General features: G+C 38.2%; 2 protein-coding genes across 2 annotated transcripts in view; one reads left to right on the forward strand and one right to left on the reverse strand.

Moving 5' to 3' along the window:
* Window positions 1-346: 346 nt before the first annotated feature.
* Window positions 347-6,498, reverse strand: SREK1IP1 (SREK1 interacting protein 1). Its single transcript, XM_062612317.1, has 4 exons — window positions 6,347-6,498; window positions 4,651-4,791; window positions 2,434-2,512; window positions 347-940 (listed from the first exon to the last, which is right to left on the reverse strand). The coding sequence occupies exons 1-4, from the start codon at window positions 6,411-6,413 to the stop codon at window positions 751-753; spliced, it is 477 nt and encodes a 158-aa protein (XP_062468301.1). The 5' UTR covers window positions 6,414-6,498; the 3' UTR covers window positions 347-750.
* A 2,927-nt stretch (window positions 6,499-9,425) lies between these two features.
* The window catches only part of CWC27 (CWC27 spliceosome associated cyclophilin), a 123,334-nt gene continuing 108,023 nt past the window's right edge, over window positions 9,426-24,736 (forward strand). The window contains exons 1-9 of the mRNA XM_062612307.1: window positions 9,426-9,796; window positions 11,993-12,089; window positions 14,000-14,112; window positions 17,303-17,446; window positions 18,198-18,296; window positions 18,461-18,564; window positions 19,200-19,269; window positions 20,307-20,386; window positions 23,422-23,455. Of these exons, the coding sequence (XP_062468291.1) occupies window positions 9,755-9,796; window positions 11,993-12,089; window positions 14,000-14,112; window positions 17,303-17,446; window positions 18,198-18,296; window positions 18,461-18,564; window positions 19,200-19,269; window positions 20,307-20,386; window positions 23,422-23,455 (783 nt within the window). The 5' untranslated portion in view covers window positions 9,426-9,754. The remainder of the gene's footprint in view (window positions 9,797-11,992; window positions 12,090-13,999; window positions 14,113-17,302; window positions 17,447-18,197; window positions 18,297-18,460; window positions 18,565-19,199; window positions 19,270-20,306; window positions 20,387-23,421; window positions 23,456-24,736) is intronic.

Raw genomic sequence — 24,736 nt, forward strand, 5'->3', positions numbered from 1 at the left:
GTAAACAATCTTGCTGGACAGACAACTAGTGTTAGGAAGTGGCACTTTATGCTTAAGATGAAATGACCATAATTGTAAAAAAACAAAACCTAGGCAGAAAAGACTTTGAAAAATTAATAGAATCATAGAGTAATAGTTTTTGTTTGTTTTTGCTTGTTTACAGCTTGCTTACAGCGATCCTGCCAAAAGAATGTGGAATTGTGTTTCACAGTCTGACTAAATCAATTTTACAAGATAATTCTGAAGAAGCAATGTCTTCCAGTTTCTCACTGCCTGTTCTTCCCTTCTCTGGACCCAAATACTATTTCATATTTGGACTTACTGATTAATGTATGTAAGCAGAAAATGTTCTAAAAAACATACCTTTATTTAAATGATAACAATAGAAAACCTCGTTTGAATTTCCAGGTTTGATTTACCCATTCTGTTAGTACACATATTTAAATCCACATCTTTCTACACAAAGACTTGCAAACTGAAGTTTATCATATCCTACAGTAAAGGATTCCAAACGCAAGTACTCACAACTGAACTTAGGAGTGGAGAACTAAACAGACTTGCATGTCTTTAAACACAAGAACAGGCTTTTTCCCTAAAGTCTATTAATAGTTTGAAGCACTAATATTTGCAAACAGATTTCTTAAAAATATATATATATCATTTTAAAACAACAGGATTGCAAAGCATAATAATTTTGATTTGAAATGAAAATCATCTCTATAGAAGTGAACACAAAAATAGGCCAGCACCTCAGTCACTACTAGAACTGTCCGAACTATCAGAAGGTGAACTTTTTTCCTTTCGCCTCTTCTTTTTTTCCTTTTTATGATGTTTTCCTTTCTTAGATTTATTCTTTTTTTCCTTTTCCCTTTCTTTTTTGTGTGTTTTTTGTCTTTTTGACTTTGGCCCATCCTCTTCAGCTGCACTTGATGAGGAAGATCTAGGAAAAAAATATACACAGATTGATATATAAAGAAGAATAATGCCACAAACATAATGCGGGGGGGGGTAATTTCAGTATTTATATAATGTCACAAATTGAACACGGTGTAGAATATGTACATCCACTGGAAAGCTTATGATATCTTGGTCTGCATGTTCAACTGAACGATGACTTTTCTAATTAGACTATTGTGATAGATAATCAGACTATCTAATTAGACTATTGTGCCAGAAAAGCAGTATGTTTACCTTATGATAAGTAACAAAGGAATAGGCAAGTTGTGCTTTGAAACATTCAAGAAGACTGAGTACAGATTGACTGAAAACTGAAAGTATGACAATATGATAGCGCTTCCTGCTTTTAAAATATCTTATGACCAATAACAATGCTATAGTAACACCTTTAGACAAATTTTATTGTATTTCTCTCATACAAAATCTAAGAGAACTATGTACCACAAATTTGGACGCTCTTGCAGCTGCTAATATTGATCTCTAACCAGCAGTGATGAGTGACTACATATATCCAAGAATTAAGATGATAGTAAATGAAAAGTCATGATTATTATACTCAAGAGGGCACGTTTATGCTATTCTTTATATGATTATTAATTACTTGCCTGTAAAGACTACAGCCAGCAGACTGATTCTTTTCTACTGTCTCTGTAAGTTTAAGTCAGAGCTACTTTATGTAAATAAGGAAGGAGATAAATGCCCATACAACCGGTGCTAAATCCTGTTTGATTACTTCTGAAAAACACCATACTGTGGCCTTCAAATATGTTACATATTTCCTAGCTCTCAATGCTGTTCATGGGATCTCGTCTCATCAACAGTCCTAATGACTAACCAGTCTATAGTCTCATCTAAAAAGAAAAAAAAGATTAAAAAATCAGTCAGCAGGCCAAAACTCAAATTCACAACAGATTTGGGTATTATGGCATTTTCCTTTGAAATTACAGTAACACTTAACTTCGGCTTCTATAGTAACAGTAACATTGAAAGTCAACACATGCTAAGTAAAACTACAAAACTGTTCTTTCTGATAGTTACATGTTACTCAGAGTGTGTGTGTGTCTACACATGCATGCATGCACACAGTGAATCTTAGGATCCCTGAACTGCAGAGAGGTTTCTCTAAGCTCTGGACCAACTCCATATTGCTCCTGACTCATTGTTCTTTTCCCACCACATCTTGCCTAGCACTGAATAGTCAGAAGTAGCATTGGTTTCTCAGACCTGCAGACCTCAAACTTGCTAGAGCTTTCTAGACTTCCAAGGTCTTAAATCCACAGCAGAAAGCCTAGGGCTTTAGTATATCTCAAAGAACAAACAAGTTCTCACTAGAGAACAGGAAGTTTTTTAAACCAAAGATGTACTTGCAAATAAAGTTGCATCAATAGAAGCAGTGCTCTCTGAGAAACAACCCAAACATCAGAAATATTTCTGAAGTTCTATTTTGAAAATAAAATAGGTATGTGATAGAGTTACCTTTTCCTTGGTCTTTTTAATTTTGTTTTTTCTTTGCTTTTTCGTTTTTGTTTCTTTTTTTCTTCCTCCTCATTTAAATCTATGGATAAAAAGTTACAGTTTACAAAACACTTGTCTAAGTTAAGATCAGCATTAAAAGCGTGCCTTCAATAGCAATGTAATATTACCACAAAATGCCTGTTAAAAGTTTTTTTTTCCTTTCCTCCAAATTCTGGTCTAGTATAGTAATTTCAGAAATATTTTGCAGAGTAGCAGAACTTTCCATACAACTTACATTCTAATGACTTTGATCCAACCACTAAAAATGAAGGAAGGCCTGTAAAATGCAGCAAACCTGTGACTATATATGTTTACATCAGCTTTAGGTTTTCATATCCATTCTTCTGTATTTTAAAAGTATTGCCCAAGTCTGAAAACAGATCATTTAACTAGAAGGTACAAACAAACAAACAAACAAACAAACAATCCCTTAGCCTTAACTGAATTACTTCATACATCCTCATCTCACGCTGCAAAAATAGCTATGCCATTAACTAAGATACATTTGAGTTAACTGTCAATAGTGCCTACAAAAAATTGACAGAAGAGTCACCCCTTATCTGGTCATGTTTGTTTCCTGCCCTGACACTTCATAGTACTGTAGAGCATCTTCACATTTCACTTACAAGCAATATTTTTATCACACTGGATGAAATTTTTTACTTTAGACTTTTCTATAGCAGTTCAAAAAGTATTTTTGAATTCTTTGAAATGCAAATCCACTCTATAAATACACATGACAGTGTCAGCTAACAGGAAAATACTGGCTTTATAATTTGTCCTTAAAACAGATAGCAACTTTTGAGCATTCAATCTTATTTCTATCATACAAATAACTTTCCATAGAGTCTGCATGGTAGTGCAGTTATTCATTTGCTACCATGAATAGAAATTACTGGTACCAGTATGCTCTCAAGTGAAATTTTAAAGAATTCAATGTGAGTTACAAAAAGCAAATTACTTTTGGAGCAATTAAAAACCATGAACAAGAATGCGTGAACAAGCACTCAGTAGTTTTTTTAAAACAGTGCAAAAATGAGGCCACCTGAAAATAGCAAAGATGAGGCCACCTGAAAATAGCAAAATCCTGTCTAGATAATGGAAAATTAAAGATCCATATCTCCTTACAGTACACATAGCAGCCACAATTCAAGAAAGAACATATAATAAACAGAGTTATTACAAGATCAAGTAAACAGCTCTTTTTCCTGCAGACACCCCTCTTCAATCAGTTTAAGGCCAAAAAAAAACCTTATATCCAAAAGTACATAATGAGAACAAGTTTTTCCAAAGAGAGTTGTTCCAGAAAGGAACAGAAAGGGCTGTTACAGTACCAACTCAGTACTCCTGACAAGCAGACTATCCATTTCTTTTGAAGTGTTCCAGCAAATTAAAAGGTTCTCTCTAACCCTTTTCCTTTCTAAATAATTTGTATAGTAGGAACTGAATGTGAGCCTGGAATGTGAAAGCAATAGAACAAAACATGACATTTCAAGGGGCACAGGGGAAGAATATTCATGTATTTAAAACTTCATATGTTGGAACAACCTCCCCTAAGAAGGAGGGAGGGGAACAGCCTCTTAGGAGTTCAAATTCAAATGAACTCAAGTTATCTGCTAAATAACCCACCTATTCTCTCTCTGACAAACAACTGAGGCTCAGACCTTACAAAGAAAGAACAGTACTTTTCCAAATATGAATGTTTAAATTCAATTCACTGGCTGCTTCAGTCAAAACACAACTTAGAACCTGGAAATAAATTCAACTGTCATATTTGTCATTAGTTTTAAGAGTTACTATTAACTTTAAGATTTTTAAACTACATGCCATAAATGACAGATTAACTCAAAATGTCCATGTCATTTTCTCCTAAGCAGCTTCTTAGTAATAGTCTTACAACCTTCTGCATTTATAAGCCCTTTTTGAGACGTTCCAAATGTGTACAATACTAATTTGCTATGACAGGAATTAATGATAATTAAAAAAAGATGCCGGTGTAGCAAATCCCTGAAGCCTGAGCACATGAAGTAAAAGACCACCTTTTAAAGCACAGACTGAAAAGAACTACCGGTAGTTATAAAAAAAGTATAAAATGGGCATTCCCACTATCCAATGTATTTATAAAAAAAAAACAAAAAAAAAACAAAAACAAACAAAAAAAAAACAACAACATCTTACTCTTTTTTTCACGCATAGCTTGCAATCTCTGTAGTTCTTCTTCCTCACTGTCTTCACTGCTAGTGCTGCTGACATCTAAAACAATATCTCTTTGCGGATCTACCCGGAGGAAGTTTCGACATTCAAATGTCAGATGACCAGCTGAACAAAACAAATATTCAGAAAGAAAAAAACAATTTACCAAAACCAACAGAAACTAAAGAACATACATTTTAGTATGATTCAGTTTTAAGAAGTGAAAAAATGCTAGGGAGCAATCTGTGAACAAGGAGGGAGAAGGCTTACTTTGAAGAAACCTCGATGGATTTCAACAGGTTATCCCTTTAAGAGTGCTTTATGACCTCTCCCTTATACCTAATTTCAAGATTTTGTCCAACCTTTATTTTCCTTTTTTTTTAATAGTCTCAGATCCGTCCTGAAGAAATTACCTAAAAGCATGAAGCAAAATATTTAAAAAAAAACGTGGCAAGTGTGTTACATTGATATTTCTGCCTCCTCCAGCGTTATAGAAGAATCTTGTTCGCTTACAAGACAATTTTTTACAACCACTACTTACTACTGACTGAGGTACTGCTTGGCTAGTATTTTTAGTTTTCTAAGTTAATCTCAATAATAGTGACCAGAGCAAGTAAACCTACTGAAATAATAAAGACATATAAACCAAAGTGAAGGTATGATTTGGGAGAAACTCAGCTAAAGACACTGGAATTCAAGACATTATTGAAATAAACTCATCTTCATATCAAAATACCTACATCTGAAGACAGACCTTTTAGGAACATAAATACAGAATGTGTGATTTGACTGCAAGTTTTATTATCTTCCAGAAACCTTGACATTTACTGCATGTAGAAACGAACCACTAAATTTATATTGATATCCAAGCTATGTTGGAAGAACAGATATACAAAGCAATTCACTGACAAAATTTTTTGGAGGCAAAGTCAGCAGTGGAATAATGAAGCAAGCTTTTCCCCCTTCATCTCACATAACACTCATTTAAAAGAGACTAAATCATGCTGTTAAAAGTTCAGCACAATTTACTGCCAAACACCAGCCACTGCTCCACTGTTGTAAAAGTAAGAGCTAGTGATTAACAGACTAAAGTCTTCACTAAGACCTGTCTCCATTCATCAGGAGAGCAGCCACAGAGATGCTTGTATGATCAGAGCATAATGCAAAGCATGAGCTAAATTTAACTACAGAACTTGTGACAGAAATGTTTCTTGAAACACAGAATACACAAAGTGTGTTTTCTTCACACAGAAAATCATACAGATTTTAAACTATTTTTTCTTTTAAAACAGACCTAAGTTGAACTGAAACACTTGCTTAAGTTTGCAGTGAGACTCAGAAGAAGCACAAATGCTAATCTCAACAGATATCGAAGACTATGCATTCAATTCAAAGCTTCTCAAGTAATTGCATTGCAAATGTAGCATATGTGAATAAAATAGCATACTTCATGTTTTTTTTTTTCCCTGAGAAAACTCAAGAATTTTCAAATGCAGAAATAGGTGTAAGTAGCTAGAGAATGTATAGGAAATAAATAATTTTTTAAAATATGGTAATTTAAACTGACAAACATCTGTGCAACAAGGGAGAACATTTATTTCCCCCCACTCTTCAAAAGGCAATTCCAACATCATAAACTGAAGAAAACGCTGTAACTCCACATTGCTTACTACAGACTTACGGTAGCCACACTTCTTGCATCCAGCTCTGATATTATCCTTATTTCCACCTGAAAGATAAAATTTCATCAGTTAGGTGTTGCTAAACAGAACCGTCAAGCTTCTTTTAAACCTAGCTTGATAATGTCAATACATAGACAGGAGTGATCCTGCCTCAGAGTATTAAGTACACTAAGATGTCTTAAAAAACTTAAAGCAAAGCAAACCAGTGCATTTCTAAGGCCACTTTTCTGTGCATCAGCCTACTACCAAATTCTCATTTGATTTATTCTGTTCTTTCTGTTGTAATTTTAACAATTATTCTGTGCCTCTGAAGGTTTACGCATTTGTTTTGTTACAGCACGAACATGGTAATAGCTATCTGATATTCCAGTGGTACCTAATTGCACACTACAGGTCTACTTATTAATTCTAGTAGTGCGTGGATGCTGACAAACAGTCACTGGGAACTCTGAAGTAATTTATATTCTAATTACAAGAACTGTGTTAAAAAGCCAATTTAAAAAAAAAAAAAAATCACTCCTGAAAAGTGAAAAAAAAAAAAAAGACAAAAGCAATTGTGTTCGTTTTTTTTTTTAAAAAAAAGCTAAGCTAATCATTAAATTATTCTGAATCCAGACAACATGATGCCAAATAAAAAGAACTAATGGTGCAAGAAAGCAAATGTGGAATAAAGTGAAGTGAGTAACAAAAATATCTGTAAATGCTGCGCAGGAAGGAGGACCATAATAGCACAAATTTTAGGGACAGCAAGTGTGTGATTTCCCCATCTGATCTCACAGTTAAGTTAAACAGACATAGTAGGACATGACTCAAAAGAAGAGAAATCCCAGAGACCTGCTCCCCAAAAATATATCAATATCCATAATGAAAGTCACAACTGAATTTTCAAAATCAAAGGGTGCCTTTCTATCCTGCAACTTAATGAAACATATAAAAAAGCAACTTAAACAACTACATACAGTTTATTTAATAACTAGGTTAATTTATTTAAATAGATAATTAAGCAAATTCAAGGAGAAATGCATGACAGAAATTAGTGAAGCAGAAAGCAGGTACATCAGCTCCATGAATTTAAAGTTTTCTCGACGGAGACAAGCACTGCCTTTAGAAAATCCTACTCAAAATAACAAGGGAAACCTTCAAACCCCAGGTTGAAAAAATAACTTAAAACCTCAACAACTCACTGGTCTATGTCCTGAAGAGCACTGGAAAACTAAGCAATTTGGGTACTTACATACTATTATGACACAAGGTTTTCTGTGGATCCCAAAACCTTACTATGACATGTCACCTTCCAGGTCTATAAATTCAGCAGTGTGTAGGTGCTTGGTTTGTAACTATCATTTCAGGAAAACCCATGAGAGGTAAAGAGGTAACGAACACAGAAGAAAGTCTCAAGAACCAAGGTACAAAAGTATACCTGTGTCTTGTGACATCATGTCAAAGAAATACTCGAAACAGCATTGGCTTGTTCACTACAAGTTGCGAATAAAACACAAGATCACCCAAGCTACATACTACATGCTTTCTCTCAGCTTTCTGAAATCCTCAGTAAACTTTGGTGCTACTGTGTAACTGACCTGCAGGTAAAGAAAGAGTTGGTATTCCATGGAAGCCAGATCAGTATGGTCAGGCACACACTGCAGTATGTTCTGTAATACGTGGGGGTGCCATTTGCCAGGATTTCCAAAACATACATCCAGCAGATGACAAGAACATTGCTACTAAATACTCACAACAAATTCCTGAGACTGAAATGTAACTGTTAATTAATCTAAATAATTTAAATTTTAATAAATAAATAATGTTATAATAATGCTTTAAATAATAATGTTAGAAGCAGGGTTTTACACTAGGTGAAGTTTTAGATTATTAAATCAAATTACTGGCACAGGTTGCCCAGAGAAGTTGCGGCTGCCCCACCCCTGAAAGTGTTCAAGACCACGCTGGACAGAGCTTTGAGCAACCTGGTCTAGTAACTTGTACCTGCCCAAAGCAGGAGGATTGAAACTATATGATTTTTAAGGTCCCTTCCAAACCAATTAATTCTATGATGCTGTGAAGCTTCCTGTTCTCATTCTCTTCTTTCAAGATATGAATCTTCCAGATTTACAACTGACACAGCAACAACCACCACTAAGGACCTTACTCATTCAGTAGAGCACAAGGCTGCAAAAAAATCTTTGGAAACCTCTGAATGCAAACATGAGATGTCTTCCTCAAGAACCCCTTCCGGAATGGAAGTAAGCTTATTAAGGTCTTCTCTTTTCTCAGGAGCAGCTTATCAAGGCTCAGGCTTATTCAGCTGTTCTTCAACCAAGCACTCCTCATGTCTTAGGATCAAGAAATCTTTAAGCAGTGGCCATATGTGTGGCTAACGTAGACCCAAATACCTCACATACAGTGCAAGCCTTTCTTCCAGTTCCTGTCTCATTATTCTCGATGGGTCCATTTAAACAGTAATATACTAGGACACAAGCTTTAATGCATAGCAAACGACGAGGAGGAAAAACAAGTCTGACAATAACCATGCTTTGGATATAACTTTAAACAAGGTGGTTTATAGTAACAGACAAGAGGAACACAGTACCTGGTCTTCTCTCATGTAGAACTCTGGGAGGAGAGCCCGGAGGCCTAGAAAGAAGGGACTGCACGAAGGGCTGCGCTCACCAGCGGCTGGCCCGACGCGCGGCCTCCTCCATGCCATCTCCCTCCCGCTGCCCCCAGGCCGGCTGGTTTGGAATGCCGGCCGTGCACACCAAAGCAACGCTTCTCCACCGGCAGCCCGGGCGGCCTGCAGCAGATGCGACAAGATGCTGCTGCTGCCGCCGCCGCCCTCTCCGCCTCACGCTTCCAGCTACGACGCACAATCGCGCGCGCTCCCCGCGTAATTTTCCATCACCCCGCCGCTTATCTCCCCTTCCCAACACGCCAGCACCGGGGCCAGTCGGTCACTGTCTCTCCTTCCCCCACAAATCTGGCGGGGCGCCCTTACCCGGTAAAGCCATGCCGCCTCACCCCGTAGTCCTAGTCCGCCCGGCCCGCGCCCGCAGGGGCTCCTCTCCCCGCCGGAAGACTTTGCTCGGTGCACTCTCCGACCGTACCACTCACAGGGAGGACAGGGGACCTCAGTACCTGACGGAAGCCACAGAGAGGGACTGCATGGAACTGGAGAAGTCTTTCTCAAATGAATTTCTTCCTTAGTGATTCCCGTAAAGACTTTGGCAGGGCACTCATCCCTTCGTTCTTCCTCTTGGCTTGGGCAATTTCCTCCCTATCTCACTTCGCTGCATAAAGGGGCCCAAGATGGCGGGAGGTTCGGGGTGGTAGGGAGAGTTAGTGGCGAAGGGTAGTTGAGTGTCTTGCTTGAGCAGTTGGTTACCTGCTGGGACGCTCCTTTCTCGACAATGAGCAACATCTACATCCAGGAGCCCCCCACCAATGGCAAGGTGAGGCCCTTTGTGACGGGCTACGGTGGGCGAAGGGTAGGTGTAGTCAAGGTAGGCCGGGATGGGAGTTGCAGGGCAGCGTATGTGAGGGGGCTGCGCGCGGGGGTCTGCTGCTGGGGTGCCTGTACGTGAGTGCTTTCTAGTGAGAGGTGTGAAGAAATTCTGTGTTGTAGGGGGGGGAAGAAGACAGGTGAGGAGGGTGTGCGATGTATGTGTGGTGATGGCTGTGGTTTTTATGTCGTGGTGCTGGTTTGCTTAAAGTTGAAGTGATATAGTTCTAAAAAACACTGCCTGAGTCAAAGCACAAGGCATGCAGTGTGGATAGGTAACACAGAGCTGTGCTTGAAGCATTACATTCAGTTTTATCTATTCTTGACTGTATCTTAGCAGAGGCCAAGGAGTGGTGGTAAATGGTGTCACATCGTGTTAGCGACTGGTCACCAGTGGTGTCCCTCAGAGCTCAGTGTTAGGGCTGGTGTTGTTTAATGTCTGTGTTGAGGATCTGGATGAAGGGATTGGGTGCACCCTCAGTAAATTTGTAGATGACATCAAGCTGGCTGGAAGTGTTGGTCTGCTGGAGAGCAGAAAGGCTCTGCCTCTGCTCAGAGGGATCTGGACAGGCTGGATCAATGGACTGTGGATAATGTCGCCTGCACTTGGGGTACAATTGCATGCAGCACTACAGGCTTGGGGAAGAGTGGCTGGAAAGCTGCTCAGTGGAAAAGGACCTGAGGGTGCTGATTGAAGGAGCTGAACATGAGCAGCTTGTGGCCAGGAAGCCAAGAAGATCAGTGGCCTCCTGGCCTGTATCAGCAATAGTGTGGCAGCAGGACCAGGGCAGTGATCATCCCCTGTACTGGGCACTGGAGAGGCTGCACCTCATATCCTGTGTTAAGTTCTGGGCCCCTAACTACAAGAAAGACATGGAGGTGCTGGAGTGGGTCCAGAGAAGGGAAAAGAAGCTGCTCAAGATTCTGGAGCACAAGTGTGATGAGGAACAGCTGAGGGACCTTGGAGGGGTTTAGTCTTGAGAAGAGAAGGCTGAGGTGGGGACCTTATTGCTCTCTACAACTAACTGAAATGAAGTTGTAGTGAGGTGGGGATCAGTCTCTTCTCCTAGGTAACAAGTGATAGGACAAGAGGTAATGGCCTCAAGCTGTGCTTGAGAAGGTTTAGATTGGATATTGGGAGAAATTTCTTCACGGAGAAGAAGGGGTGGTCAGGCACTGGAACAGACTGCCTAGGGAATGGTGGAGTCACCATCCCTGAAAGCGTTCAAAAAGCATGTAGATGAGGCCCTTAGTGACATGGGTTACTGGTGATCTTGGCAGTGCTGGGGTAATGGCTGGACTTGATAATCTTAAAGGTCTTTTCAAACTGAGTTCATTCTTATGATTCTGTGATTAGGTTCTTAATTTTATTATGATCTCTTGCTGTATTGAATGGTATTGTAAAAAAGGTATATGGTTTTGGAGATTAATGATGCAATTTTTTTCTTCACCATGTTGTTTCATTATGGAAGTGCTAGTGTCAGGTACCAGGTCATTGTCCTTGAAACCTCATTATACATATCAGTTCAGAACTGTATCTGAATAAATATTTTTTTACATACTGTAGAGGGTGATAAAGTTCCTGTAGTACACATAAAGAAAATACTAAGAAAGGTACTGTGCATTATTCCTGCCTCAGGCAAAGGCAAACCCAGTCACGGGATTGCTTTCACTCAGGGACCTGGGTGCACTTGGTGGGTAATGCAGGAAAATGGGGAAGTCTGGTGTGTACCTTAAGGGGATTTGATTGTGGGTGAAAATAGTCAAATAATTAAAGTTTATGATGCTGTATAATACTGACTATTTTTCAATGGAGGTTATCTGAATAGATACAGTTCTGGCTAGAATTATATATTTTATATTTTTAGAACACATAGTGCTTATTATATACTATATATATACACAATATATGTAATATTGTACTATATATGTAGAATTACGTAGTGTTTCTAGAATATATAGTATTTTTTTTCTAGGATAGTATTCTGGCAATACAGTCTAAACTAACAGTATCTACCTGGCACATTCAAATGTCTGTTACTGTTAGTATATAATGAGTTCTGAAGTGTATTTTTTAACTCAGGATATATTCTTTGATAAGTGACTAAGTTACAATAAAACTAATGGTGTCTTTATCTTTTCATAGGTTTTGCTGAGAACAACAGCAGGAGATATAGATATAGAATTATGGTCTAAAGAAGCACCAAAAGCATGTCGAAATTTCATCCAGCTTTGTATGGAAGGTAATGACTGAATGGGATAGGCGTTATTGATATTATTTCATATGCAATCTTTGTGGGTTTTTTTGGTAAAACAGAGGTCATAATTATGTGTAGGTAGTTAGGGCCTGGCGGCCAGAAGATATCGCGTTGTACGGAAAGATAGAGCCCCCCCTGTTTAATAGCCAATAGTATGTAGCTTGTGATGTAAGCAGACGGAAGTGACACTGTAAACCCAGAGTATATAACGCTGTGTTGCGAAGTAATAAACGCCATTTGCCGTCCACCACACTGGTGTCTGTGAGCCGATGGCCCGAGCGACCTGGGGTTGGTCGCCATGCCGTTCCTGAACCAGGTCGCCACGCCTTGCGAAGGCAACAATTATGTTTTAAATTTAATATGTTAATAGATTTATTTGTATTTAGAAAATATTAACCAACAGTCAGACAATGTATTTCAAGGTTATTGATAAACCCAGTGGGGAAAAATAATAATGGGTTTTCTCCAGTGTAGCAAATGATGACTATTAGTGAAAAATTAAATGTCAGAGGCTTGAAAAGGCTTATTTTCACCAAGTCTCTACAAATATTACTGCTTCTTTAATGTATGTGTGAAATGGCGATGATGCAGTATTGAACATGCTCCAAAATTCTCATTTTTGTATCACCATCTTTATTACCTTATTTTTTTCATGAGTTCTTCTAATGTTTCCTTTGCTGTAGTTTTTGTTGATGGAGGCTCTGTAGTGCTCTTCACTGAAGCAGTGGGTACCAGAATGAGAAGCTCCCTATTGGAAAAACTGTAACAAGAATATGTGAAGGGCCCTGTGCCTTTATGTGCTCTCTAGCTGCTGCTATTATCTCATGTATGCATTTATAAAGTGGTTAAGAGTTCTTTTAGCACTCCTCTATTAAGGAAAAATATTAGTCTAGGATTTGTGCCTCCAGCACATATCCAACTTGTTCCATATTCTTACAGCTAATGTGAAGATCTTTTATAATGGAGAATCAATTTCTTAGTTCTTGGTGAGTGGTAAGAATTCAGTTGTCCTCAGTGTTAAAGAACTGGGCTTTATTTCCTTTCTAAGTTTCTCTGACTGCTGTGTAGGATCCTATGCTTTGTATAATAAATTTGAGTATTTCTCTTGTGAGTATCCTAACATGTAACCATCCATTAATAGATCTATCTTTGCTGCGACATTTTCAGATCCTGCTTTGTCTTGCAGCATCCTGAAGGTTTATTTTTAGTTGTTGAAAAACCCAAACAAACCAGAAAGCAAAACCCAGAAATTTATGTCAAGTAAAGTTTTCATTCATTTGTTGTCTTATGATCTCCTATCACTTATCTGGTTAGACAGATGGATAGATAGATAGATGGATGGGTATATAGATGAAAGAAAATAACTTAGGAAGCAAAATGTACCACATGTTTCATGTTGTGAAAATTACCGGTTTAGGTACAGTGAAGGTGGTGAAAGGGAAGACACCTGCGTTCCAAGCTGTTAACATGTTAATCATTTGGTGTATGGGTATGGCTAACGATTTATGTGAGATGTTGGCTGGGACACAGCATACTAGTTTTAGCTCTCGTTTAAATTGATTTACATTAGTAGTATCATTCCAGTGATAAAATTTGAAAGCTGAAAAGAAAATAATTCATTTATACCATCTTGTTGGTGATTGGCAGTGTTTTTTGAAACATATGATACCACTTCGTTTTTCTTTTTTTCTTCATAAATGTCACCAGCATTACTCTATAGCTGAGATACAGTCACACTGAGTGGGACAGTGGAAGAGGAGGAAACCCAGTGGAAATAGCAGAATCCAATTACATTACTTGCTTTCTGGAAATTCAGTCTCTGAGCATTTGTATGAAAGTCTGATTTTTGAGACCACTTACATGTTTTTAATATCCTTTTTTTTTTTTTTCTTTAGAGTATTACAATAACACAATATTTCACAGAGTAGTGCCTGGCTTTATAGTGCAGGGAGGTGATCCCACTGGTACTGGATCAGGTGGAGATTCAATCTATGGAGCTCCCTTCAAGGTACGTACCTGTATATCTTATGCATTAATTTTTGGTTATTCTCTATCAGTTGTTCATCCTGCTGTGTTAGGTTCATAGAATCATAGAATAGTCAGGGTTGGAAAGGACCTTAAGATCATCTGGTTCCAACCCCCACACCGTGGGCAGGGACACCTTACACTAAACCATATCACCCAAGGCCCCATCCAACCTGGCCTTGAACACTGCCAGGGATGGAGCATTCACAACCTCCCTGGGAAACCTATTCCAGTGCCTCACCACCCTATCAGGAAAGAATTTCTCCTTATATCCAGTCTAAACTTCCCCTGTTTAAGTTTTAACCCATTACCTCTTGTCCTGTCACTACAGTCCCCAATGAAGAGTCCCTGCCCAGCATCCCTATAGGACCCCTTCAGATACTGGAAGGCTGCTAGGAGGTCTCCACGCAGCCTTCTCTTCTCCAGGCTGAACAGCCCTAACTTTCTCAGCCTATCTTCATACAGGAGGTGCTCCAGTCCCCTGATCATCCTTGTGCCCCTTCTCTGGACTTGTTCCAACACTTCTATGTCCTTTTTATGTTGAGGACACCAGAACTGCACACAATACTCCAAGTGAGGTCACACAAGAGCAGAGTAGAGGGGCAGGATCACCTCCTTTGACCTGCTGGTAATGCTCCTTTTGATGCAGCCCAGGATACGGTAGGTTTTCTGGGCTGCAAGTGCACACTGAAGCCAGCTCATGTTCATTTTCTCATCAACCAACACCCCCAAGTCCTTCTCCGCAGGGCTGCTCTGAATCTCTTCTCTGCCCAACCTGTACCTGTGCCTGGGATTGCTCCAACCCAGGTGCAGGACCTTGCACTTGTCATGGTTAAAACTTCATAAGGTTGGCATCAGCCCACCTCACAAGCGTGTCAAGGTCCCTCTGGATGGCATTCCTTCCCTCCAGCATATCAACCGAACCACACAGCTTGGTGTCATCAGCAAACTTGCTGAGGGTGCACTCAATCCCACTGTCCATGTCAGCGACAAAGATACTGAACAAGACTGGTCCCAACACCGATCCCTGAGGGACACCACTCGTTACTGGTCTCCAGTTGGACATTGAGCCATTGACCACAACTCTTTGTGTGTGGCCATCCAGCCAGTTCTTTATCCACCGAGTGGTCCATCCGTCAAATTGATGTCTCCCCAGTTTAGAAACAAGGATGTTGTGTGGGACAGTGTTGAATGCTTTACACAAGTCCAGGTAGATGACATCAACTGCTCTACCCCTGTCCATCAGTTCTGTAGCCCCATCATAGAAGGCCACCACATTGGTCAGGCAGGATTTCCCCTTAGTGAAGCCATGTTGGCTGTCAGCAAGCACCCTGTTGATTTTCATATGCCTTAGCATGCCTTCCAGGAGAATGTGCTCCAGGATTTTGCCAGGCCCAGAGGTGAGACTGACTGGTCTGTAGTTCCCTGCGTCATCCATTTTCCCCTTCTAGAAAATGGGGGTTATATTTCCCTTTTTGCAGTCATTGGGAACTTCACCTGACTGCCATGATTTCTCAAATATGATGACCAGCAGCTTAGCAACTTCATTTGCCAGCTCCTTCAGGACCCACGGATGGATCTCATCAGGTCCCATGGGCTTGTGCATGTTCAGCTTTTTAAGATGGTCTCGAACCAGATCCTCTCCTACAGTGGGCGCAAGGTCTTCATTCTCACAGTCCCTGCATCTGCCTTCCAGTACTTGGGTGGTGTGGTCTGAGCCTTTGCCAGTGAAGACCAAGGCAAAGAAGTCATTCAGAACCTCAGCCTTTTCCAAATCCTGTGTAGCTAGTTCTCCCCAGAGCTTCCAGAGGTGGCCTATCTTCTCCCTAGTCCGTTTTTTATTTGGTTGTGAGAAGACAAACTTGATATTAGACATGCATCATTATACATGTATAGTACTTACTTTCACGTTTCTTTGGTATTTTTTAATATGTCTTTTTAAATTGAGAGTTCTTAACTCTGGGTGTTCTGATACTATGATAAATGTATAACCTTCCTAGTGTTGAACTTCACACACTCATGTGAGGCGAGGAAGAGTGAAGAGTAAGTGTTGATCTGTGGCAAACTCTGATGCAGAAATGTACATTGTTTACACATACTGTCTCTCATTTAGCAAAGGTCTTTGAATGTTGTTTGTTTGTTAATATTATTGCTACTAGGATGGCTCATCTCTTAACCGGGAGGCTGAGATTCTGAATGAAGCTACACGTGCACAGCAGCTGTGTCCTGTTCTGCCTGATTGTTTTATTTCAGATGTGGCTGGCACCTTTAATTCATGATGAAAGCTGCGTAGCCTGTGTCTGGGCCTTCTATCTCCCTCCTGACAGAGTAGACTCATAACATGAATGTTAAGTTTGTGGAAGGGGTTGGTACCTGATCAGAGAACAGAAAAAAAATATTACCAATATTGTAGAAGCACTGCTCCTTAAAATTAATGTATCTCAATATTGCAGTTTTTAGAACCATTAATGGTATTTAATGATATTAATATGTTACTCATCACTTCAGCTTTGCTTTGAAAGTAATCATATTCTGTCTTCTTATAGTCCAGAAAATGTTCTTCCTATGAATTGTTGCAGTACTGTATTATTGCAACCTGTTACTGAGCTTTCAATTATTCTACAGGAATTAGAATTTTTTGTCTAAATACAGTGGCTAACAAGAATAGTGGTTTTACAATACATGTAATAGATGTAGTTACTTTTAGAAATGCTTTGGATTTTCTAAATATTGGGGGGATAATAATTCCAATAAAAATAATGAATAACAATTGTTACGCAGTGATTGGAAAAAAAGGAAGTTAGTTAAACAAAACTTAGAATTTTATTACTGGTATGTTTCTGTTATTGATATACTAATTTCCAAGTTTTTGTATCAGTGTTTGTTGGATACATGTTTACAGTTTCTTTTGAAACAAGATTGTTCACTTGTTTGCATTATTATAGGCACTAAGAACAAAAAACATTGACTAAAAATAATCCCTGCTGAAAACAGAAGCTTTTAAATATAATTTTGGCATGAAGTTTCAAAAGCCTTTGGCTTTATTACTGTCTGAAATAAAATTAACAGCAAATATTCTGTGTGTGCATATTGATGTAAATAAGATGTAGCTAAAGAAGTGGAAAAAATATTTTCATACTTAAATCATGTTCTTTTCTCTCTGTCTTTGCCAGGATGAGTTCCACTCGCGATTGCGATTTAATCGAAGAGGACTTGTTGCTATGGCAAATGCCGGGCCCCACGATAACGGGAGTCAATTTTTCTTTACACTGGGTCGTGCAGATGAACTTAACAACAAGCACACAATCTTTGGAAAGGTCTGCTATACAGGCTAGAGTGCTAGCTTGAGTGTGACAGAAACTACTATGAGTTTCTCTGTGTTCAAAGGCTATTTTAGTGTTGTCTGCTGCTACATACATTTGAAATTTATTTCATTGCTTTCTAAGTTGTTTCTGTTCTCTGGGTTTCCCATGTCTAATAGACATGTTTGTGTGTTTTTTTTCCCGTAATTACCTACTTTGGTGTTGTTATTCTTCTAAATTATATTTTTGTGTTGTGCTTTCTTTGGATAATCTTTTGAATATTACTTTGTCTCTGTCTTACTAATCAGTTCATCTAATACTAGTAACATTTTAGAAAATTTTGATTGTAAATTCCAATTACCCAAGAAAACCAAGAAAATGAAAAACATGAGGTGAATTTACCACTGGTGATACAGCTGAAATAAAATAATCCAACTATTTTTTATTTCACAATGTCTTTTATTTTCCTGTTTAACAGCTCACACTAAGAATTTGACATCTTCCCCTCCATGCGCTCTCACACATTAAGATTTAGCTACCTGTTTTCCTTCAACTTTGGCAGTTAAATTTAAAAAACCCAAACCTTTGTACATTGTACTTGCTGTCTTTCAGAAGTCTTACATGCTTACAACATGTAAGGCAGTGATATTTCCGATGTCATTTGTATTTTCAAACTTCTTTGCATAATAATTGCCTGGCATACTGCAGAATAATTAATAAAAATCAAAGGCGAGACCTTTCAAACTTTTTTTTGTAAACTTAACAGGTTACAGGGGATACAATATATAACATGTTGCGCCTGGCTGAAGTAGAAGTTGACAAGGAAGAGAGACCTCTCAGTCCACACAAAATAAGAAGCACTGAGGTGAGTATGCTCTGGTATGAAATTTAAATTTTTAAAGTTATTTTGTTCATTGTGTTCAGAAAACAGTGTTCTAGTATGAAAACTTGGCATGGATTTATATATATTGTTTTAAAATACAGACTCATTTAACAAAACACTTACTAAAGATTATTTTTTTTTAACAGGTTTTGTTTAATCCTTTTGATGACATTGTTCCAAGACCAAATAGAAAACTGAAGAAGGACAAACCAGAAGAAGAAACTAAAAAGTCCAAAGTAAAAGGCACAAAGTAAATATATGCAACATAAGTGGTGGTTAATTTTCTTTCACTTTTAATTTGCAGCTTGATAATTTTCTCTTTCTGGTTTCGAAACACAATGCTTTACCAAGATGCACAGAGAACATTCTCTAATTTAGCAAAACCTACTTTGCTATTTCTGAGATGATAAGGAATCTAATTGCACTGACTGAAGTGGTTACTGTTACATCAGCTGAGCTGTACCTGTTTCATGCATGCTGATAGTTTGTTGTATAAGAGAGGAAAAGGTAGCTTAAGCCTTTCCCATGGGCAAGAATATGCAATAATTCTTTTGTGAACGATGTGATGCTGAAGTTAATATGTATTAGTAAGTAGGCCGTGACTCAGTTTTTTGAGATTTTTGAACCTGTTTTATCAGCTATCACTTTTCTTCCACTAAAACACTTAGCAAAAAGCATTTTGACGTGAAAAATTTCTGTTTCTGTGAATGAAATTTGATAGTCATAAACTTGCAATGAAAAGTGAAATTGGTACCTTTAGCAGGAAAAAAGGGTTATTTTTTTTTAAATTGTATACAGTATGAAAGTAATACATTGAAAGTTTATGGAATGTTATTAACATAGTATGTAAAGATTTACTAGAAAATATGTTTTCTCTCTTAAAAGAAATTTTAACCTGCTTTCCTTTGGGGAAGAAGCTGAAGAAGAAGAGGAGGAAGTCAGTAGAGTTAGTCAGGTACCATACCAAATCATCCCTATTTTTCTTTTTGACTTAAGATTACCTTTTTTTGCATATCTGTGAAAAACTCTGAAGTTTTTAATCTTTGTCTTATATTTGAGTTTTGAGCAGTAATACTAGAAAATTATGTCAGGTTTTATGATTCTACAATTTTATTGTGTTGAAAAAATAGAGGTTTTTAACTTGTACCTTTGAAGGTGCCTTCACTTATTGTGTGATATTTTTACATTTCGATAAACATAAAATTTCGTACTTCATAGTGTAGATCTACATCTGCCATTTAAAATTCATGGAGGTGATAGGTACTTCATTATTCTTCACATAATTATTCTTAATAGTAGTGTGATTTCTTGGTAAAATACATGCGGTTTGAAATCGGCTTGTTCACTGCCAGCACATTCTTAGCTCTATCTTCTTATGTATATCCATTCTGTGTGCAAAATGAAGTGGGATTGCTGTGGGGAAAATAGTACATTGTCGTAACTAAATATTACACTATTGTGAACTGTCCACATTTACAGAGCTAGGGTTGCGTAGGTAGTCTCTGAGCTAATTTTCCTTAGCTGAATTTGCCTTTTAAATATGGCTAGTTTAAAAATTTCTTTAAAAAACAGTCATTCTGATTTCTACTGCTGAGCAAATTATTTCTTGAGAGCACTATGATTTGGCTACCTACCTGCTTCAGTTAATGATCAGACTACATCATGGTGAGTCTTGTACCACATGGTGGAAAAATGGTCCTCAGTATTTAATTAAAACTGCAAAAGACAACAGTGAATAATGGTGGTCAGTATTACAGTGAGATGGTATCAGTCAGGATGATAGTAGAGGTTTATCACAACAGTAGTTTTAAACTTGATGCTCCTCTTCCTGGAACTCCTCTGTTCTGCCGTTAAAAGTGTTTATACTTACTGATTCAGCTAAAGCTAACATGAAATAAGTTATCTTTTTCTTATCATTACCTTTGTCATCATCTATTCCCTCAAACACTGGAACTGATAATACCTTTTTCTTTCTTTTTTTTTTTTTAACAGAGCATGAAGGGAAAAAGTAAAAGTAGTCATGATCTGCTGAAGGATGATCCACATCTAAGCTCAGTTCCTGCTGTCAAAAGGTTAACACATGATTTCCAGTTTCCAGAACAGCTTTACTTTCAGGATGTTGGATGTGATTAGTGTCATGTATACTCATTTTTTGTCTGTCACTGTTTAAGAAATTAAGAATTGGCAATGCTGGATCTGACCAGATGTTTCTCCAACCCACTATGCTGTCACCAGCACTGGCCATCAGTGGATGCCCAACAAAGAGTAAAAGCAGGACAAGCATAATGTTTAATTGAGCAGTCTACCCAGCCTCCATCTACTTTCAGCTCAGGGGACTGTCAGAGTTTGATGTGGTTCATCTGTTTAATAATCCGTAATAGATCTCTTATCAAAGTACATCCCCATTCTCTCATGATATTGTTTCTATTCACAACTTTATGTCTCCTGCAGTAAAAAGGACTCCTCTTTTTGTTCTGAACCTGGCAGCTACTGGCATTATTTAATAAATACTAATCTTTACTGGACTGCTGCATGAGACAGTGAGCAGTCAGTCTCTTTATACTTTTCTTTACCACAATCCCTACTTAGGCCCTCTTTTGTAGCCTAAACTTTTCTCCCCACAGAAGTTGTTTGTACTTATTGTTGCTCTTGCCAACCTTGGTTCTGTCCTAAAATTAGGTGAATCTTAAATCTGTATGCTTGCATAAGGATGGTCTGCTTTCTTCTCTATTTCTTTTTAAACTTCTGATCTGCTTTTCTTAACCAGTGTTGAGCATTGAGCTGAGACAACTCCATGAAAATACATCAGCTCCAAGAATTTGCTTATCATAGAGTAGTTTGGGTTGGAAGGGACGTTTAAAGGTCATCTGGTCCAATTCCCCTTGCATTTGTGAGCAGGGACATCTTCAACTAGGTCAGGTTGCTTAAAGCCCTGTCCAGCTTGACCTTGGATATTTCCAGGGATGGGGCACGTACAGCCTCTCCAGGCAACCTGTTCCAGTGTTTTTACCTCCCTAATTGTGGCAGCAGGCCTTACTAAAAAGTCTGTCCCTATGAAAGGGCACAATAAGGTGTCACTGGAGACTTCTATTTTCCACAGTGGAGAACCCCAGCTCTCCCAGCCTTTCTTCACAGGAGAGGTGTTCCACCTCTCTGGTCATTTCTGTGTCCTTCCTCTGGACCTGTTCCAACAGGCCCCTGTCTTTTCTGTACTGGGAACTCCAGAACTGGCTGCACTACTCCAGGTGGGGTCTCACAAGAGCAGAGGGGAGAATCACCTGCTAGTCACGGTTCTTTTGATGCAGCCCAGCATAGGTTTGGCTTTCTGGTCTGTGAGTGCATACTGCTAGCTCATGTCCAACTTTTCATCCACCAGTACCAGTTCTTCTCCACAGGACTGCTCTCAATCTCTTCATCCCCCAGCTTGTATTGATACCAGGGAGTTGCTTCAACCCAGATGCAGGACCTTGCATTTTGTCTTGTTGAATTTCGTGAGGTTCTCATGGGCCCATTTCTCTCTTTTGTCCAAGTCCCTCTGAACAGCATCTAATCCCTCAGGTATGTCAGTTGTACCACTCAGCTTGGTGTTGTCTGCAAACTTGCTGAGGGTGCACTCGATCCCACTGTCTGTGTCATTAGTGAATTTATTAAACAGTACTGGTTCTGGTATGGACCCCTGAGGGACACATGGTGATCAGTGGTGGTCAGCTGTAAGCAACTTGTTCTGGCTGTGGAAGTCCTTTTCTTCATGTGCATAGCTTTATTTTTATCTACTTCAGATTTCATCTGTCATTTTGTTGTCTTCTCATACACTTCCATCTTCAATTCTTCAGTCTACTCTTGGCTTTGCCATCCTGCATAACTTAGTATTACCAAAACACTCAGTGACGTGGCTGTTTGTCTATCTTGTTTCTGAGATCACTGAACAGGTTAAGCTCTCACATGGACTACTGTGGATATACACTAGTGATCTTCTTCACTGCAGGAAATGATTGTTTTCTTCTAACTTTTGTTCCCTATTACCCATCTTTTTATTCGTGCATGGACTTACCCAGGACTACTTGGTTTCCTTAAAAACCTTTGGTCAGAGATTCTGTGTGAGTCCAAATAGATCAGAGAGATCATCCACAGCCACATATAGCCTCTTCAAAACACTCCCAGAGGTTACTGGTAAGGCAGTTCCCTGTATAGCCACGCCACAAGTTCCAAATAGAAGTAGACCGTTTAACTCTTACCGTGGCTCCTACTTGTTCTGGACTGACACCAGAATTACAGATCTGAATGAATGCATTCTAAATATTTGCTTTATAAATGGGGGAAGAGGCTTGGTTTTGTTTCTGTTTTGTTTGTTTTTTTTAATTATCATCTCTTAAGTAATACTTCCTCAGAGAGTTTTCTGAATGAATTTTTAATCCAACAAATTTATAATTTCTTTGACGATCTGGATTACTTCCTTGACTTAGGACTCCTTTAATATTCCTTGCTTTATTTCTCTACTATAACTTTTTTTTAATAGTGTGTTGGAAGAATCTTCAGGGGTCTTCATTATGAGTTTGTGACAGTTAATAGTGGATATGTAGCCTCAGTATATTCACATAGATTCCTTTTTTAATGCATTAAACTGTAGCTGTATTAACAAATTAAAAATTTTACTTTAAACTTAATTATCACTATAATGCAAGTTAAACATGCCTATACAAAGAAGCCTTTCCAAAATACGGAACATTTGCAATGAAATGCTAGAAATAGCTTGATACTTGCATCTTAAGTGAGTTCTTTGTGGGTTTTTTCCCTAGCTGTATACATTAGTGTTTTCTCTGGATGGCTTAAGATATGGTTAAAATTTGTCTGTTGTATGGAAGTGTGGTTTTATCCTGTGTTTTTGAACATTTTTAATTGGAAGATATAATAACAGTCAAATGATAAAAAACAGTATTAAGTGATAATTTTAAGGTGAATATGAGGATGATATAATGACTATGTTGACTAAAATTTCAAGAAGGTAACGAAACAATTTTATTTTTTTTAATATAAGAACTGGAGATTTAAAGCACTGTCTTAGATCTCTGGTACTTCAAAACAGTTATGATTATTTTTCTTCTTTTAGTGATTCAGCAAGTGAAGAAGGGGATGTGAGTGAGGTAAGTTACGTCTTTTTACAGTGAGACTTGTTTTTTACACTGTGTGAATTAGATTTCCTTAGGGGAAGAAAAACTACTGTAGAGGTTTCTGAAAATTAGCTCAAATCACATTTCCAGCCAAAAGGCTGGAGGCCTTTCAGAGATACAAGGTTTGGCTATTGTAAATATTCACAGCAGAGTAGTTACTACTGCATAGTATCTACTGTATTTTATAAAACTGCTTAGCAGATAGTTCAGTCAGTAGATGAGGTATATAAGAGGTTGTGTACCACAGAGTGACAAACCATTAATAAAACTCTTGAAATTACTTCTAAAAAAAAGTCTAAAAAAAAAAATTGTCATGAATAATGATATAATTGCAATGTCTGAAGAGAAATCTGTGTATGAGAGGCTTGTTGGAAAGATTTGTTCAAGGAGACAAAGTTTCAGTGAATATATCTCAAATTGTATTGGTGAAGATGATCACATCTGAAAGGCAGAAAATGTGAGTAACAAAGCAGTAACATTCAACCAAACATGGAGGCTATTTTAGTTGCAAGGAGTTTGTTGTATATGGTGTAAAATAAGTTTGCCAGCTGAAGTTTGCAATGTTTTTGCCTCCAGCCGTAGGTCATGGTGGTACTCCTTTGAGTTGCTATTGAGACAAGAATGTAATATTTGACTAGGAACGTAATCTCCCATTCCCCAAACTGCATCCTGAAAAGTCCTGTACTCCATATGTTCACAATGCACAGGTGCTGCATTGTTACCTGATGCACTATTTAAGTGAAGGAAAGTTGGGATTTATCCCATTCTTGTGTCTGATCATAGAAAAATAGAAGATTCCAGCCTCATTCCTGTTCTTTTTTTGTTCGTTGTTTTTTTGTTGGTTTTTTTTACACAATTCATAGTATGAGTTCAGGTTCTTGGACTCTTCATAATTCCTACTTTGCAGGAGCATTTAGATGTCAGAAGGGTTCCAGGAATGGTATTTAATTAATAATTTGTCAGATGTTCAGATAGGCCTTTGTTAAATGAACTGGATTTGGGGAATATAGAACATGGTCATGTTAGGTGTATGTATTTAAATTTTTATTTTTTGTTCTGAATGTTCTAATAATGTCATGACATGGAAAATAGGAAGGTAGGAAGGCTTTTTTTAACCTGCAGGGGCTCTCCTTAGATTTCATTGCATTGAAAGAACTTAGCTAGAATCTAGCATTTCAGGCAGCTACTTTGAGCCTTGTAAAGTGGTACTAGTATTTTATCATCTCTCTTGGATTTATGCAACACATAACAGGA

This window comes from Pezoporus occidentalis, unplaced genomic scaffold, assembly GCF_034315485.1.
Source record: "Pezoporus occidentalis ecotype Australia unplaced genomic scaffold, CSIRO_AGI_Poc_V1 ctg16, whole genome shotgun sequence".
Classification (NCBI taxonomy): domain Eukaryota; kingdom Metazoa; phylum Chordata; class Aves; order Psittaciformes; family Psittacidae; genus Pezoporus; species Pezoporus occidentalis.

What these genes read in the sequence shown, in the direction of transcription:
- SREK1IP1 (XM_062612317.1), bottom strand. Translation starts at nt 6,413, where the DNA reads ATGAAATTTTATCTTTCAGGTGGAAATAAGGATAATATCAGAGCTGGA. An exon ending in ATGCAAGAAGTGTGGCTACC is followed by an intron (nt 4,792 to 6,346) that starts GTAAGTCTGTAG and finishes TGTTTTGTTCAG; the next exon opens with CTGGTCATCTGACATTTGAA. An exon ending in AGCTATGCGTGAAAAAAAGA is followed by an intron (nt 2,513 to 4,650) that starts GTAAGATGTTGT and finishes TTTTATCCATAG; the next exon opens with ATTTAAATGAGGAGGAAGAA.